General features: G+C 37.2%; 2 protein-coding genes and 1 long non-coding RNA gene across 6 annotated transcripts; 2 read left to right on the plus strand and 1 right to left on the minus strand.

Moving 5' to 3' along the window:
- Nucleotides 1-1,662: 1,662 nt before the first annotated feature.
- Nucleotides 1,663-3,857, minus strand: LOC147757049 (uncharacterized). The gene is made up of 2 exons (XR_015322619.1): nucleotides 3,733-3,857; nucleotides 1,663-1,853 (listed from the first exon to the last, which is right to left on the minus strand). It is a non-coding gene; the product is annotated as an uncharacterized LOC147757049 (long non-coding RNA).
- A 102-nt stretch (nucleotides 3,858-3,959) lies between these two features.
- Mpc1 (mitochondrial pyruvate carrier) lies at nucleotides 3,960-8,166 on the plus strand. Of its 3 annotated transcripts, none has more exons than XM_022798333.2 (3): nucleotides 3,960-4,207; nucleotides 5,450-5,546; nucleotides 6,436-8,166. In XM_022798333.2, exons 1-3 carry the CDS (start codon nucleotides 4,202-4,204, stop codon nucleotides 6,627-6,629), a joined length of 297 nt encoding a protein of 98 aa, XP_022654068.1. In that variant the 5' UTR covers nucleotides 3,960-4,201; the 3' UTR covers nucleotides 6,630-8,166. The 3 variants fall into 3 exon arrangements, with proteins under 3 accessions (XP_022654068.1, XP_086838292.1, XP_086838293.1); XM_086982166.1 differs by having other exon boundaries at nucleotides 3,963-4,211; XM_086982167.1 differs by lacking the exon at nucleotides 3,960-4,207 and adding an exon at nucleotides 5,228-5,254.
- Nucleotides 8,167-9,447: 1,281 nt separating this feature from the next.
- Nucleotides 9,448-15,678, plus strand: LOC111247430 (U3 small nucleolar RNA-associated protein 6 homolog). Of its 2 annotated transcripts, none has more exons than XM_022798331.2 (9): nucleotides 9,448-9,575; nucleotides 10,253-10,451; nucleotides 12,121-12,189; nucleotides 13,315-13,555; nucleotides 13,737-13,905; nucleotides 14,143-14,537; nucleotides 14,833-14,975; nucleotides 15,127-15,361; nucleotides 15,495-15,678. In XM_022798331.2, exons 2-9 carry the CDS (start codon nucleotides 10,383-10,385, stop codon nucleotides 15,641-15,643), a joined length of 1,470 nt encoding a protein of 489 aa, XP_022654066.1. In that variant the 5' UTR covers nucleotides 9,448-9,575; nucleotides 10,253-10,382; the 3' UTR covers nucleotides 15,644-15,678. The 2 variants fall into 2 exon arrangements, with proteins under 2 accessions (XP_022654066.1, XP_022654064.1); XM_022798329.2 differs by having other exon boundaries at nucleotides 9,458-9,718.
- The last annotated feature ends 822 nt before the right edge of the window (nucleotides 15,679-16,500 follow it).

The raw sequence follows: 16,500 nt of genomic DNA on the forward strand, positions 1-16,500 counted from the left end.
GGCTTTTGTATGCAAAATGATTCTGTAAATCTATAACACGTACTGCATGCCAACGTAGGAGACAGTGTTAAGGATTACATATTTATATAGAACACATGTCATATTGCGTGTCAGCGTACTATATACAATGTAAAGGGATGTACACTATGAATGCGCGGATCGCGAAACCGAATACAAACATAATAATATATTCAAATCGAACTTAAATGTTTCTGATTATAGTGTATTTATTTGTCATCTTGCCTACATTTTGGGATTTCCTATCGATTCTCTGTACCATAGTAGTTGTTCAATGATCTGCTAGAAAACTGACATAATTTTTCTTTAGCAGGTCTTAAATTCCATTGTGCCAACTTATGACATCACTTGGTCGAAATGTCTACCATCCAAGTTATCAAAGCTGCGTGTTTATCTTAGTTATGATTTGCTTCAATGCGCTCGGCTACGTATTGACCTATCTGGCCTAAAAAAAAGACGGCCTTGGGCTTAATAGGCTGTGTTCATCTATAGAAGTAACTCATGTTCGCACGAAATCAACTTGTTATATTTTGATAGCACTACATTAATATCTTGGTGCTGACTCCAGGTAGAATTAGATTAGTTCAGACAAAATCAGTGTGGGGCATAACTGAGGGGATGGGGTAATAAGCAAAAAAAAATCGAACAAATGCCGCTGTGCTGAAGATTCTTCTAGGCCACCATGACGGGTCACTCAAGACTATGCGCAATTACAAATTGTCTCAAATCTACAAACCACGTCTATACTATTACGAATTTCCTCAGAGCCTTAGAACTATACATTAGGGCTCAGATTTCCGCTTTATTTTAATCATGTTTCTAGGAATATGTTTAATCTCGATGCTCGGATTATTTACTTCACGCTCATAAGCACAGGTCACGTAACCTAATAGACTTTATCATTATTTTAAATAAAAAAAAAGACAACTTCAGCCTATAAAACTATCATTTAACCAATACATGAATTAGACAATGATTCGTACAACAAAATCAATAATAACTGACTCAACCATTTTGGCAATAAAGACTCGTTGTTTCAATACCGCAATAGCCTGTATCCATGATATTACTACTATTACTATATCAGCTTGGTGTGTTTATGATTATCCATGCCATGTCTTGCTTATTTTTAGTAAGATGTTTTTATTAGATTTGTAACGTTTTGATGTGCCTATAATCACTAACTGTCTCAATGGTTTTCGTTATTCATGCGAACGATAAATTACGGGTAAAAATGAGGTAGACTGATCATTACACATTTGTTTATCTTCGTTTGGAGTTAAGGGTAAGTTAACAAATTTTGTCGAGTAGAAATTGCTTTTCACTTTATAACTGACCTGCGTGTCGCAACGGGAATTGGTTAGCGGTTTTCGTCTTTTACATGGCTTCAAAATTCGAATACGACCCACAGTTCTGACAATGACTTGTAGTTAACTGGCTTTTTTCGTTGCAGTCCTGTGTGCGTCCTAGCTCCCTTTTTTGTTTGAGAATCACTATCTGTATAATATCGTTGCTCTTAGAAGTTACCATTAAGACAATGACGCTGTTGATTCGTACTGGATACCTTTACCTAGTGAAAATATATCAGACTACATTACCGATCTATCTTCAATATCCGATCTTCGTCACCAACGACGCAAACGATAAATTTCATATATAGTTTATCATTTATTTCTTTTGACATCTTCAACTGACTTCTTTATGTGAACAAGTTCTCAGGATCATCACCTTATATATGGCATTAGGGACTTGCCCCTACTAGGATTTTCTTCGAAGTGGGTTCTGGTGGATCTAGGGCTTTCCCAACAGAATTAAATGGAAACTTCATCTGGAGACTGCAACAGTGTGAAGTATTATTATTATTATTATTAATTATAACAATCATAAATGCAACTATATTTAAAATATATGTAAGAAATTTGCTTACAAAGCAAAACAGTTCGAGGCACATATGATATTCTGTTTGCCCGTGAGGATGTGTTCATACGTTCGAATTATAGAATAAAAGTTACAATTTTTACTTTGTAATTCAACTTCCATTCAGCATATATACACAATTCAATTGCTTATGGAGAGCATGTGTGGGCCCACATAGACCCTCGGACGCCCCACAGTGCTGAAAATGGGATAGTGAGGTATGCATATACCTGCATATCAATCATTGGTTCGCAAATACATGATTACTTGAACATGGTCTTCAAACAAAACGTCGTTTAATGCGAATAAATGTAACTTCCTCAAGAAAAACAGCCAAATAATAAATACAGCCAAAAGTTATTCTTTATTTACTCGACCACGCGTTGGAAGACTTGCCCTTCTTGCAATCAAACTTTTCAATTTCAAGTTACAATTTCCAAAATTATTGATAAACCTAAAGAACAAAAATACATAATCTGGTCCTGTTTTTTTTTTGTTTGTCGATAGATGTGAATCTTTCTTTTAGTTATAGTAACGTACATTTCGTAGTAACGTAGCTAGAAATCACTGTGGTAATTAAGTTCGACAAATCTGCAAATGCAGAACCGCATAGATTCGCACGTGGCTGGTGGAAGTAGCCACATAGAACTGTGGTTCGTACGCCATTTTGGTCGTAAACAGGGATTCAACGACGATCTAGCTATTTGAGCTGTTGTTGTTAACATGTCCCTTAAGATTGTTATTGTTATTATTGCTCCAGTTATCGTCTGATCTGATGAGTAAATCCGAGCACACGCTCATCATGTGGACGTCATAAGAAAATTCATGGTTATTGATGTACTGAATGTGATGGACTACTATGATAAAAGCACTACTCACTTCTTAGATTGCTTTTGCCAAAGGGAATAAACATTTTGCAAGTTCGTGATTTGACAACGAATACCTTTGCGTTAATTATCACCGAGACAAATAGTAACCAAAATAGAATATCTTTCAATGAACGTAAATCCCTTCACTTAACCTGACCTAAATTTCCTATTTTTTACAAAATAGGTAGGGTAACAATATGCAAGCCTCCGTCTTACATGCTTCAGGCCTTATAAATATAGCAGTTTATTGATATGGTCCAAGATCAATATAGATCGTAAATACATTATGACTATATCTATTTCGACCCTTTAAATCGTTTGATAAGGTTAATCATTCTATACTTATGGGCGGACTTGAAGACACCAAAAAAAAAGCTGGCGATTATTAATGTGATAATACTGCCATTATCCTTAGAAATGCTTATCTTTTGTTCCAGTCCATAGCAATTTTAATAAAACCTGCCTTTTCGTGTCTGGGCTGGTGCGGGAATTATATTTGTCTCTCGTTTGATGTTTGTATTTCTATTCAAAACATAAAAGACCTTACTCGAAAAACAGTATCTCATAAGTTTTATGCCGACGATTTTAAACTACACGGTTCTTCTTGTTACCCTTCGGGTCACATAATAAGCCTATATTAATTGTATATTCATTCCTATACCTCTATCCCGTAGTGACATCATAGATAAAAACTGAACGAGCACTTTTACACTAAAATACTTCAACTTGTTAGACTAATTTATTACACACTGTTTTGCTGTAAAAAAAATCAGATTCATGTAAACGAGGTTTATGAAACTAGTGCCTATTAGACGGCCGGTTCAGCGTGACGCTGGTAACCTACTCCCCATGACCCGTCCGCATTTCTAGGTTTGGTGAACGAAAAATTTCCGACTGAATCTGTACCCCACTGACATACTATACTTACATTTATTTAAAATTTTGCTTCACCGAACCCTTCGTTCGGTAACTAGCACTGTTTTGTTTTACGCTTAATAATCGATCAATCAATACGTTTTATCGTTTGTGAAAATTTCGATTTGACAGTTCGTTATCTCGTTTTGCAAATGGCGGGTTGCTGCCTAGCGTGGCTCTTTCCTCAGCCAGCCGTATCGTGCTAGTTGGCCATCATGACTTACCTATGCTACCGCCGACTAACTAATTGTTGGTCAACGGCGAACGACCAAACCAGGAGTAGCAGATAGGAGTCAGTGCGGTCAGACAAAGCACTATTACCTCTTTGTCTGTTCGCGCCCATTAGCGCAGAATATCAATACAACCTTCGAGAGAACCTTTGTTTATCGCCCTGCGTGAACAAGCTTCCGTATAGGCGCGATGGCAGCTTTTGTGCGCAGGCAGTTGAATCAGCTCAAATCGAAGGAGTTTCGAAATTATTTATGCAGGTCAGTGGCTGACAGTGGCAAGACGGATCGTTGCAAATGCAACTTTGCCTGTTCAAGCTTGAACAAGATCTGCGACGTGCTGTTTCATACAACGATCATTCGTTCCGATCGCCCGAGATTATTTTTGGAGACCTTGAACTGTGACGTTATTTTAGACAGAAACCATTATAGTGGTGAATTTAAAAAATTTCGATTGCTTGTAGAAAATAGAAGCGGAATAAAAATCCCGGGCTAAGGGTCAACAGAAGCTATCTGTATAATCAATTGACGTTTTTCGAAAAACGCCCAAACGAATGGTTTACCTCACAAACAAATTGTCCTTTTTACGGAAGGGCATTTCAAAGAGTGGTACAGAACGCAACGGTCGCAAATGACAGTACAAGACATAACGCAAGAGCTTAGAAGGGTCTTATAATGTATTATCATAATACAAAATCAATTATAGTTTAAGATAATAGATAGGTCAATAGAAAACCTAATACGTATGTCAAGTACGTAAATCTAATTACTCTACTAACTCATTAAGCCGAAGTTGTTAATTGTCTACTCGAAGATGTAACAATACTTTTGATAGAGAGAAATAGCGCGGATCAAATGAAGACGTCTGTGTCGTCAAAACATGAACCTACCGAGCAAGTTTTCGCCGTTTATTCGTAATATATATGCTTAGTTTTTTGTCGTTGCCTTTCATGCTTTCATCTGTGTGGGCGTTTCATCGCTTCAAATGGTGCATGATGATAGCACGGTAAGTGAATTACTGTGTGAGTTAACTGTCATTTATGGAGTGTTGTGGCGCTATTAGCATTGACCCCCCTTCCCGCATCTCTTCTTGTCGGCATCGTTTCGTCGATCAACATTTCAGCCTAATCACGTCATTGAGGTGATATGGCAGACGGACTTAGGCCTGCCATTTCCCATCATTATTCCTCCCCTTTAATCCGAATTGTTAGTTAGCAAAACACGTCGTTATGTAAAATTGTAAAACTTAATGAAAGCACTGAAGCGCACAAATATCAGAGAAGAGCCATTATTGTAATGGGTCATCTTGTATGTATTTGGTCTCAAAAAACTTACGTTTTTATATGAGATTAGAAATATACATATATCTAATTACTATAATGTTGGGTTGATTAATAGGCTTTAAGAACTCTATTCACTAGGCTCTAGATCATCAACCTTTACTCTACAAAAACATTTAGTTGATTTCTTGATTTTTCTATTCATGTTCATTCTCATTTGCAGCATTTTTGGGGCCCCGTAGCCAACTGGGGTCTGCCATTAGCAGCTCTCGTCGATATCAAAAAAGACCCGGAGTTCATCAGCGGAAAAATGACCCTTGGTTTGTACCAGTGGTTAGCCACACGCTTAATCATTGTATCTATATTGTGTTGCTCATGGCATGTATCGATCGTTAAATATTTTAAATTTCACGTCTGCTATTGCCATTGCTTCAGACAACTGGCTTCTTCCAACTTTAAACGAATTGTGTCTACGCTTGGATTCGAACTTAAACTCTCTCATGACTTAATGTCATTCAGTTAAGAAAGCAAACGCCTTGCTACTACGTTGTCTTCACGAGGGCACCTATATACTGTTACCTATATACCTATATATTGTTACACAGTTCTCTCATAAAGCATTTTTTTCTGATATTCTTGGAAATAATTCAGGTTTGGCGAATTGTTAATCTACTCAAATCCGCTGCTCCCTTTAGTCCATCAACGTAATTAAACACCGTTTTAATATACAGCTCATTGACATTCGAAGCTCTCCGCTAGACCTATAGAGACAACTGAAATAAAACAAGTAGATTATATTCATGGCCTACTTGATAACAGTTCCGCCAAAAATTACAATGGAGCAAATTGTTTATCATAATCTGCAGTGGCTTGTGTTTCTGGCAGGTCGCTGACTCTCAAAATGGTGAACTTTGAAAAATTGAGAGTCTGACGATAGCGTATCAGGCTGTCATCCCGTAAGAGATGCAGTTACGTTACCCATCGAAACTTCAAGCCCTTCTACACCGTTAATTTCTTTGACAAGAAAGTCTTTGGTACCGCTCATGATGAATAGCGAATGAGCCAGTTAAGTGTTAAGTTAATAACGTTAAGCATTGAATAGGGTATAGAATTCAGACAATATTATTTTAATGACTTTTACGGTTCTTTCCGGCAGTATTATTTTGCTGCAGAACATTTTGCTGACGTTTTCAATTGTTCCACTTACAGCATTGGCCGTATACTCCGCAGTCTTTATGAGGTTCGCGATTAAGGTTGAGCCTAGAAATATGCTCCTATTTGCTTGCCACTTCACCAACGAAGGAGCCCAGCTTACGCAATTTGGCAGGTTTATTAAGTACCACTACTTAGGTGGTTCGGACAAATCGAGAGCCGCAGGTGAATCACCCCCGAAAGCTGCGTAGTAGTAAGCTATGGATAGTTTGCACAGCAAATAGCTAGCTAGGCCACGTGTAATAAAGTAAATGCAAGCGCTAGCTTCTTGCGGAAAATAGTATAGCACAGTTAAGAGGGGAGGTAAAATAGACTACGACGAGTGCACAATGTAAGCTGCCGTATTCTAGTTGAGATTTAATTAGTACATGGAAGAAAACAGACGAGCTTTAGAGATGCAAGGTGGGGCCTGAGCAAATGTCAAGCTCAGCAAAGAAGACGAGCGTATATTTCAGCGATCCTTGCTTTTTGTTATGAGTAACGTAATGAAGGCGCACCATTTCCAGAGAAAATTTCCCTATAAAATTTTAAAAAACAGACTAGCTTGTAACACCGTACAGCAGGAGCAGCAGCAGCATTTTGCCCTTCTGCAGAAGGGCTCACCACATAAACTGGGGCAGGAAAGGGCAACTAGGCCTATCGTTGTGGGATAAGAGAGTTTTCACATAAAATATGAAACCAATTCAAAAGATTATCGATGTTCAAAAAGTTGCAAGTGAAATTCTAGTACATAATATGATGGAATGCAATTTTGCCAATACCAAAGATCTGCTTAGATCTGCTAACACAGATGGCCAGTGCATTTCGTATGATTCCATTTAAAGATTCTATCGAGCACAATATCAAGTTGTGCAGTTGTTCAATATTCTATCGTAATGTACCACATAAGCACCCGCTGTGTCTGCTGACGACAAAAAGCAAAGAGCTGATAGAATCAAAAAGCGAAGTCTGCCTCATTGAGTCTATGTTTGTTCTTTACTTAATATTAATAGTAATAATTAGCTATACCGTTGCGAATACTAACTAATTTTAATTACCATTCAGGACATTCCCCTAGAACATAATCTCCACACATTTATAGATACGAACATTGTCTTTTGCTATATCAGCAACCCAATTGATAGTGAACAAAATATCTATCCATTGATCGATGTCACATTATCACGAGACTATAGGACGAACTTTACATGTGCGGGTGTCACAATGCAACAATGACATTTCTCTATTGCAACGTACGCATATGTTGCGGATTATACCACACCAGCCTTTCCAATAGTGAACTGCTAACAACATTCGGTAGCATGAGCAACTTTATGATGATGACTTACTTAGAATTTGAAGAGGAGCTGAGATAAAAGGCTTCTGGCGCATCGATACCGCCGAGATTAAATTTTTGATGGTTAAGAATATAGAGATAAGGAAAAATGTTAATCTGTTTTAGGTACCTGATTTAAAATAATTTTTCTGGCTAAAAAGGAAAAGATCATTCTAACTTGGTTTTATGATGAATTATTGTGCAGACTTAATTTTTACAAACAGTTTAAGATATTTTCTGATTATTGTAAGATTAGAAATGCAACTATCACAGGTTCAATTTTCGAGGTATGTGTTGCTCGAATCGTTAACGTTTATCGGACATGTTTATATGACAATGCTTCATTGCCCGAATGATTAGTTGTCAATTTATAGTTGAAATATATAAAGTGAAATAAATTTTATAGAAACTGAGCACATGGAGTTATAATTTAAGCACAGTTACACTTCGTATTAGGGAGACCATAGCTGGAATGTTTAATGGTTTATCTTCCAGAGAAACCCAATGAATCGAAAGACATCGTTGCTAAGGGATCAATGCATATTCATTCGCATATGCATCGGCATTTTTGCTACTCACAGAGTAACAAAAATGGATTCTTCTGACATTTACAGAATAATTCGAATCAAATTCAGGTACCAAGCAGCAAATTTTTCACAGTTATGTTGTCGTAGTCCATATTGGACACGCGCTATTCAGTGTAGCATCTTTTAACTTCCTAAATTTAGGTCACACGGATATATGCTCAAGTCATTTCTGAAAAGCTAACTACCTTGGTATTAGCCACCTCCAACATCAACGGTTTTTTTGACCAGTTTGCTGTACTCAGCACAGTGCGGAAGAATGGTAAGCACCCACGATACCGCTGTGCCATCTCTGACAATGCAGAATCTCGTTGTAATATAGAATTCGTAGTCCGTCAATTTTGATTTTACAAAATTCAAAATACATCAGTGTTACTGTTAGGTCTTTGCTTGAAGCCACTTTCATCTTAATGAGGACGGTTAAAGTTACAGCGGCTGTGAGTGCCTGTCCTCAATTTATCATCTGTGATAAAGTCAAGATTCACGTGGCCTATGCACACTGGATATCATCATGTATTTTACATGTATAAAATCAAGAGGAGAGCTGCCGCCCTTTTTACGACCTTTAGAAAAAGGTCGTAACTATCGAGAAATCATAAAGTTCGTTTTTTCGATTGTAATTCTAATTTTAGTTATTACGTACTATATTACACGTTTAGTTAAGACATTTTTTTAAATTATATTAGCATGAAGAACATCTTTAGTGGAATAAAATTAAGTATTTATTCTTGCAATAAGATTTATTTTCTTGATAAAGCGTTATTGATGTAATCTTTGAGTGTTACCTTGTAATTATATATGTTGTAGCTGACTAATTAAATAAACGGCACTTGGCGACTAAGTACAGCTGCGATTTTTCCACAAACTGCTCAATGATTATAGCTGACTTTTCTGTAACCTTCTCAATCCATCGGGCAACTAAAAATCGTTCATACATATGAAAAAGGTATATTACGCGCCTTTAAGGGGTCTATAACTTCGTTATAAAATGCTTGCGTTTAAGTGAACGGTACGAGAAAATAATAATTTGCTTTGAGAACTGAAATATAAAATTTGAATTTCCCGCAGTAATGCCTCTTTCTCTTTAGGGTGGCTCCCTCTATGTATCATTTGCAGCGCACGTGTGCTAGTCAAAAAATAGAGCGCGAGTAGTGTGGTGGTGTTCTATTGTGTAGAAGCAAATGGCGGACAGTTGCTCGTTCGAAAAGTTGATAGACGAATTGTAAGAGATCTGTTCGGTACGTTTACCAAACTGAAAGTCCCCCTCAAATGATCACAGTTGGTTCAACATGGCGGAAATTGCCCTGCGAAATGTAGAACAAAGTGTAGAAGAACTTGAACAGCTTGAACGCATAGGTCTATTTGATAAGCTGGAAATTAAGTGAGTTGGTCGCCTATGGGTGTTCGTTTGTCTAATCATGTTTTCACGATACTAAAGCTAATAATATACGTAAAATATAACGCTCTGAATTAATGTATCTTAAAACCTAGTACCAATACGTGCAAAAATGACCTAGCCTCGAAACAACTTGATTTAATAAAAATGTCGCATGGATTCCTACATTTATGAAAGCATAACTGAACAATATACAACTAAACTAATAGAACGACCCAGTATCCACAGATCGATAAAGCTAGGGGACACATTATACGGAGCAGCTTCTGCTAACCATTTTTTTATTGCACTTTTCATGGTCTATAATATATAGTAGAGGTTCGTTAACCATTCAGAAGTATTAATTAGTTCAATGTGTTTTTCATTTTATATGAAGTAACAGATTGGTGAAACCGTGATTTTTCGAATCATAGTCTCGAACAGAAGATATTGCCGAGATATCAGTCTCCATATAGGTTGTACATACACGTAGGTAGTTAACATAGTATATTTTTAATGTTGTATATATTTTTTTCGCAGGACAATTGTTAAGCGTCGCAAACACTTCGAGCATCGGCTGCGGCGTTTCGTCAAATCTCGTGCGGACTTCCTTCAATACATTAACTACGAACTGTCGCTTTATCGACTAATTCAAAAGCGCCGTGAACGGATGAAGATTTCCTACAAGAAAAGTGAAATTGACCATTCTATCAGTCGAAGAATCGATCTTCTTTTTCGGGTTTGTTGCTGTACCAAATGTAACTCCAAAAGAAGACATTGCATCGAATAATGACGATGTTCTGCAGCATCGATGGTTTATGTTTTGATTTTTGTTCTGTAAATTCTATTCTTTTATTAATCCTTTATTTATTCGAACGTTGGGCTAATTTTCCTGGTGCATTTCCTGGAAACCTATAGCATGAACTGTGCCACAAGTAACTTAATAACAACTCGTTACTAAAGATTTTATAGCGGGGAACTGTGTTGAATTATGCTCAGTTCTTACATCGTACCTTAGCAGAATTTGATTTGGTTGAGTTCCAGCCAAGTTTTCGAGGTATAATTGGAGCATGGCTGCACTGCCTTTAAAATGAAATGGACGCAGTGCACCGATCTAGGAAACAAAAAATGCAGGATAGGAATTAATCTCGATAACGTGTTTACCTGGGTAGTTACAGCCTTACACGTTCAAAAATCCTACAGAAAAAACAGTGTCTTTCTAAGATTGAGATATGTCGTTCGCAGACGAATTAGTATTATATATTGGAGCGCATTATAGAGTTCTTCCGTTGTAACCCCTGAGATAATGAAATTGACGGATTGTCGATCAGATGTTATCTTCAAATTAGAAAGCGATCATCCATCATAAAATCCTATTGTACCGCATGAGTTTTGAGAGCCTTCTATTTTGCTAATGACATTGAATAAAAAAGTCATATAAAAAGTAACTTTTGCATCAATGGATTTGAACTACAACGATTAAATTGACATAATGTCCTAAAGGTCATCATTAAAAACACTCATTCATGCCTCAATATGCTCTAGTCTATGGTATCAGAAGATATTTTGGAAACATGCCATTTCTAATATAGTCTATACAATATTCTACAGAAGTTTTTATAATTTTGGTTAGGTTTGTTGTATTCGAATACGAGTATTATTCAATTATTTGATTCGAAACATAATTATGGATTGCGACATACATTACTTAACATTCACTTTTTGGGTGGACGTAAAACCAGCCACAAAACAAGCTCATTCTTAAAGATGAAATTTAAAAATGCCTGATACTTTACAATGTCACTTTAATGAAAATTATCTTGTAGAACTTTTTAAACTTAGAAACTGAAGACTAAGGTTCCCTATATTTTGTAAACCAGGATTTCTGTTTCTGCATTTATCATTACAAGTTTGATATATACACTATCTTGTTCCTCGTAAAACTTCAGATTTCCCATAGTAAACATAAACGTAGATGTAAAGTCCGATAACCATACCGAATACTTAGATGTTACCCCCGCAGTTCTAGTATTTTAGGCTCATGAGGTGATTACCGTGTTGTCTCTTGCCAATATGTTGTCGTAAACTGAAAGCGCGCATTGGTGAAAGTAATGGCAATAATTTGTTTCAGTAACGGAGTTGTATATACGAAAAATTGTATTTGCAAAATTTGAAATGGCTATGGAAGATAAGAGAAATGCAATTATTCTATTTATGATTTAACAGCTTATTTCTATTCGATTAGCAACACGATATTTATAAGGTTAAAGATTATTGAATTAAAGAGATAGTTCTTATTTATATCGATATTATTATATATACTAGAGGGAAACTCTGTCATTTCATTACGTCAACAAAGTTACGCAGCAACAAATCGTCTAATTTAGGTGCGTTCTTTGTGATTTCAGAAAGCTGAATATAAGTTTATTGGTGATATTTCGCTGTGGTTCTCGCACATCGAGTTCTGCAAGCTCGTGGTGAGTGGCATTTTCAGAGGAAAGCGGGACTACTTTTTGATTATGTATGGATATTGCTTTTATTAGCTTTCAATAACGGAACAGAGGAATAATATGGACGTTCCACAATGTGCCCTCATTGGTAACGGTTCTGGTCAGTTAGGCGAAGATTGTGTGAAAAAGGACCCGGATACCAAGGATTTGGTATCGGCGAACAGTAATCTCTTGACTGAACGTAATCGCGAACTACGGGACGAACAGGAACAGTCATTTATTACTGATAATGAGGTTCGTTCCTCGAGTGAGTGTTTGGCTCAAGGAGACAGTTCAGTAGAAACGATTGGTGAAAACATATGCATGCTAAAACTGTCTATCGAAGAAAAAATGGCCTACATGTACAGTAAGGTACATTTGGCTAAGGAACGTCTAATTAATATGAAAATAGAGTTGGAAAGAATTATTACGACTGTTCAAAATGTGAGGTATACTATTGAATCTCTGGGAAATGCAACTGAAGTCGAAAATGAGAATTCACATGTAGACGAGAAGGATTTGGAAGAGCCTTTAGGCTGATGCCTGAAGGCTAACTGTCGAGGATTTTCTATCAACTGTTTAATGAACGGAAAAGTGCATGCGTCTTTGATAGAATTCTGAAATAGCAATAAAGCTGTACAGTTTTTATTTATTACTGATGCTTGAATAGAGTTCGTATTCATCCGTGGCTATGGGACATTTGCAGATTAGTCGTGTGCAAAAAGTGTATGTGCAAGAAAATTTGCCGTTCGCGTTGCAGTCAGTAGGTACTTTTTTATTGTGGTCGGTTGTCCATATTATGAGGATACGTGCTTCTCAAAATACGCGTTGGAAGATAGTGCGGAATAATAAATTGACTACAATATTTAGTTTTAGTAATAGCGTGTACTAAGATGCTAGCTTTAGGTAATACACCCCGGGATGTCTACGACAATCTGGTATCCTAGCTATCTATTTAAACACAAAACATTACAGCATAGCAATTTATCATAGTATTTCTTTTCGATTAACGAGCCATACAGCAGATGAGGAACATTGATCTCCGGTTGACTTTATGTTCTACGCCTTACAATGTCATGATTTTGGTGTCGTTTATGGTTTATTTAATTTCAGAGATGGAAGTCACACGCTGCACAATTATTCACACGTCTGCTGCAGCTCTATCCAAACCGGGTTGAGGCGTGGGTGGCTTGCGCAAAATTCGAATTTGAGGAGCGCGGAGAGGTAGACTCTGCCCGAAAGACGCTTCAACGGGGCCTACGGTTTCTAAAGGATAGTCGTATCCTTTGGGCGGAGTACTTTCGTATGGAGTTGGCTTATTGGGAGAAAATCAACAAGCGCCAAGAGGTTCTCGGTAAGAACCCCTATCATACCTTGCTTTATTTAGGTTAAGTGGGCCTCGGCTATTTCTATCCCAGCATTTTAAGATATCTAGTTTAATGTTGTTATTATGGGGCGAAGAATTGAAAACGAAATGTGTAATAAATTAAATCGAAATAGTTCTTTAATACAGAATTTTTTTTTAATTTAAAAAGAGCTAGACAGTGAGGAAGCACGGGACGCTCTTTTCGATGGAGAGATTCTCTTGATCGTCTTTCGACACGCCATTGAACAAATACCACGAGCTGAATTCGCAATCGAACTGCTACGGATTCTCAAAAGCGTTAAGAATTCCGGTCGCATATACGAAAGAATCTTGCCAATGTGAGTTAAAGGATTCAAACGGCTCAGAATAGAATGACAGTGTCCAAATTCTCATGATGCAGTAATCGAAATGTATTCTAATGTAACACACCTTAAATGTACTTTCTATGTCCATTCTAATGAACGTCTAATTTTATTGTAGTTGTAACTTCAGCGGTAGACATTAAAAATTTATTCGGCTGTCTGTTGGAGATTATGCTGAGCAGCAATATTTATTATATGTACTACGAATTGCAGAATCGAGGAACAATTTTTGAATTCGTCTGTTCTATGGACCTTTAAAGCAACTTCAAGTAAAACTGTCGGTGAAGCGTTTACAGTTTTCGAGCAAGGTTTAGTCGAATGTGAAGAAAACATTGACCTGTGGACAGAGTATATCCAGTTCGTGCTACAGCGAGCTACCGTCACTAAGCAGCCGAAGTACGTTCAGAAAGCACTGCAGCTCATGGCTCGTGCTGGTAACAATTTGCCTAAAGAGCTTACTTTGGAACGAGTTCGCCTCACGCGTGATGTTGAGCTTTCAAGAATGGCCACAGAGCGATTCTATGACGATCTCGAAGCGTGGACCATTCGATTGCTCCTGGAGTGCATCACACTGGCCCAAAATCAAAATGGTGATACTGCTGCAAACGGTTAGTTGTATAAGTTCGAATATGGCACATACATATTTTGCTCAATGGTCTACATTTAAACTGGGTCTATTCTCATCTCCTTAAGGTTGAACTCATACAACGAAATAAACTACACAGAATGATAAGGTTGTTTGTGAGTGATATAATTGTCATTGTAAGGAATTGAGTTGAATACTTTCGCTTTGTCCTTTGTATGTCTTGTTGATGCATTCCTTAAGTTTCGGGCTCTGATTCAGCTATGCTTATGTAACTGACTTATTAATTAATCCTATTATAATTTACATTAATGCTTCAGAGAGGGAGGATGAAATATGGTCAGTGTTCGAAATGGCCGAGCGAGCTTGTCTTTCGCATAAGGATGTCACGAGTTTATGGAAAGTTATTCTCACATTCTACAAGGAAAAAGGACAGTTCACTAGGCTAAAATCCGCACTAGAGGTAAACTAGCAACTGAAAGTACCAAAACGATGTACGCATGTGACGAACATTGAGAATAAAGCAAGACGTATAGCGGAGCTATAATGAAATTGGTAGGCTGACTGCTTCTAAGGAAGTGGAAAGTGTATATAAGCCATGTAATTGATTACAGCGCGGCATCCTCAAGCCAGGAATAACGGGAATTTTCCTAAAGGAGTTTCTAGTTGACGTTACGTTGTCCAACGCAGATTCAACAGCGACACTGAAATTATTCAATCGTCTTGTGGCATTAAAGCCACTCAGCATGACAATCTATGATAGGTTTCTGGATACATTTGTTGAAGATGCTACCATGGTTCGCAATGTATTCGAAGAGGCGATCCGGGAATTCGGAAAAAATAATGAAGGTAAGACAAACCCTTTTACACTTGTTTATCTTTCCTGATTCCTACAAGTATTATATTACAAAATAACAATTATGTTATTATGACTCTTTCGAATGCATAGTTTTCTGGAATCATCTTTCGCTTGAATTTCCAGATTTGTGGTTGAGCTATATCACGTGGGAGCAACAAAACGGATTTGCTGATAATTCGGGCATATTATATCAAAGGGCACTCAACTCGCTGGAAGGCGCCCATGTTAAGGAGTTTGTCTTATTATATGCGCTGCAAACGCAGCTAACTTGATCTCTGATATTAAAATAAAAAAGATTTTCAGTTTCTATGGGCTCTTCCATTGGCGTCGTAAAAAATAGTAAAGACCAGATATAATTCTAGATACACAATGCTTCAACTGGTACATTCACCGCTCATCAAACTAGTGTCCAGTCAGCGGCAGCTTTTTGGATTTAGTCATTCGATCTACAAGCTATGAATGCGCTTAGTGGAAAAACAAGCAAGTTTACATCTAATTAATTTAATTTTGCTTGGTTAATACTATCTCATGAGCGTAATACGTCATATAATTATTACAAGAAAATTGTTGTTGCCAACTGATCATTTGTAAGCGATTCGTAGATACTGAATTCAAGATGAAACGGCTGACAGCGTATAACCTGACTGCGGGTTTACACTGATCTAAGAGGAAAAACAACGGATTTGATATATCTGACTGAAACAGATGAATACAGTTGTTCACTGCAGTAATCACTCAATGGTTCAATGGATAATTCAGCAATCTGTAAGATCACACAGGCGATGTGGAAGTATATAGGCAAAAACTTACTAATCATAAAAACAAGCGAAACGAGCAGAGTTCGAAACCGGATGCAGAAAAAACACATCTTTTGTATAGGAAATCAACCGTATACGGTAATGCTTAGAACAAGGACCGATCATGTAACCAGGTGTTTGCCGAATAACCCGCTATTATTTCTTTCTACGACGTTTAAACATATCGTAATACATGCCGATGTGTATATTCGTCTAACGTGAACCTTTACTAAAACACTGTTTCGATAAAGAAACGTTCGAAATCTTATCTACCATGGAAAAGATTATGTCAATATATTGACAACATTATTATGCCACGCATAACTAAACGG

Source organism: Varroa destructor, unplaced genomic scaffold (assembly GCF_002443255.2).
Source record: "Varroa destructor unplaced genomic scaffold, Vdes_3.0 BEIS01000003.1, whole genome shotgun sequence".
Lineage (NCBI taxonomy): Eukaryota > Metazoa > Arthropoda > Arachnida > Mesostigmata > Varroidae > Varroa > Varroa destructor.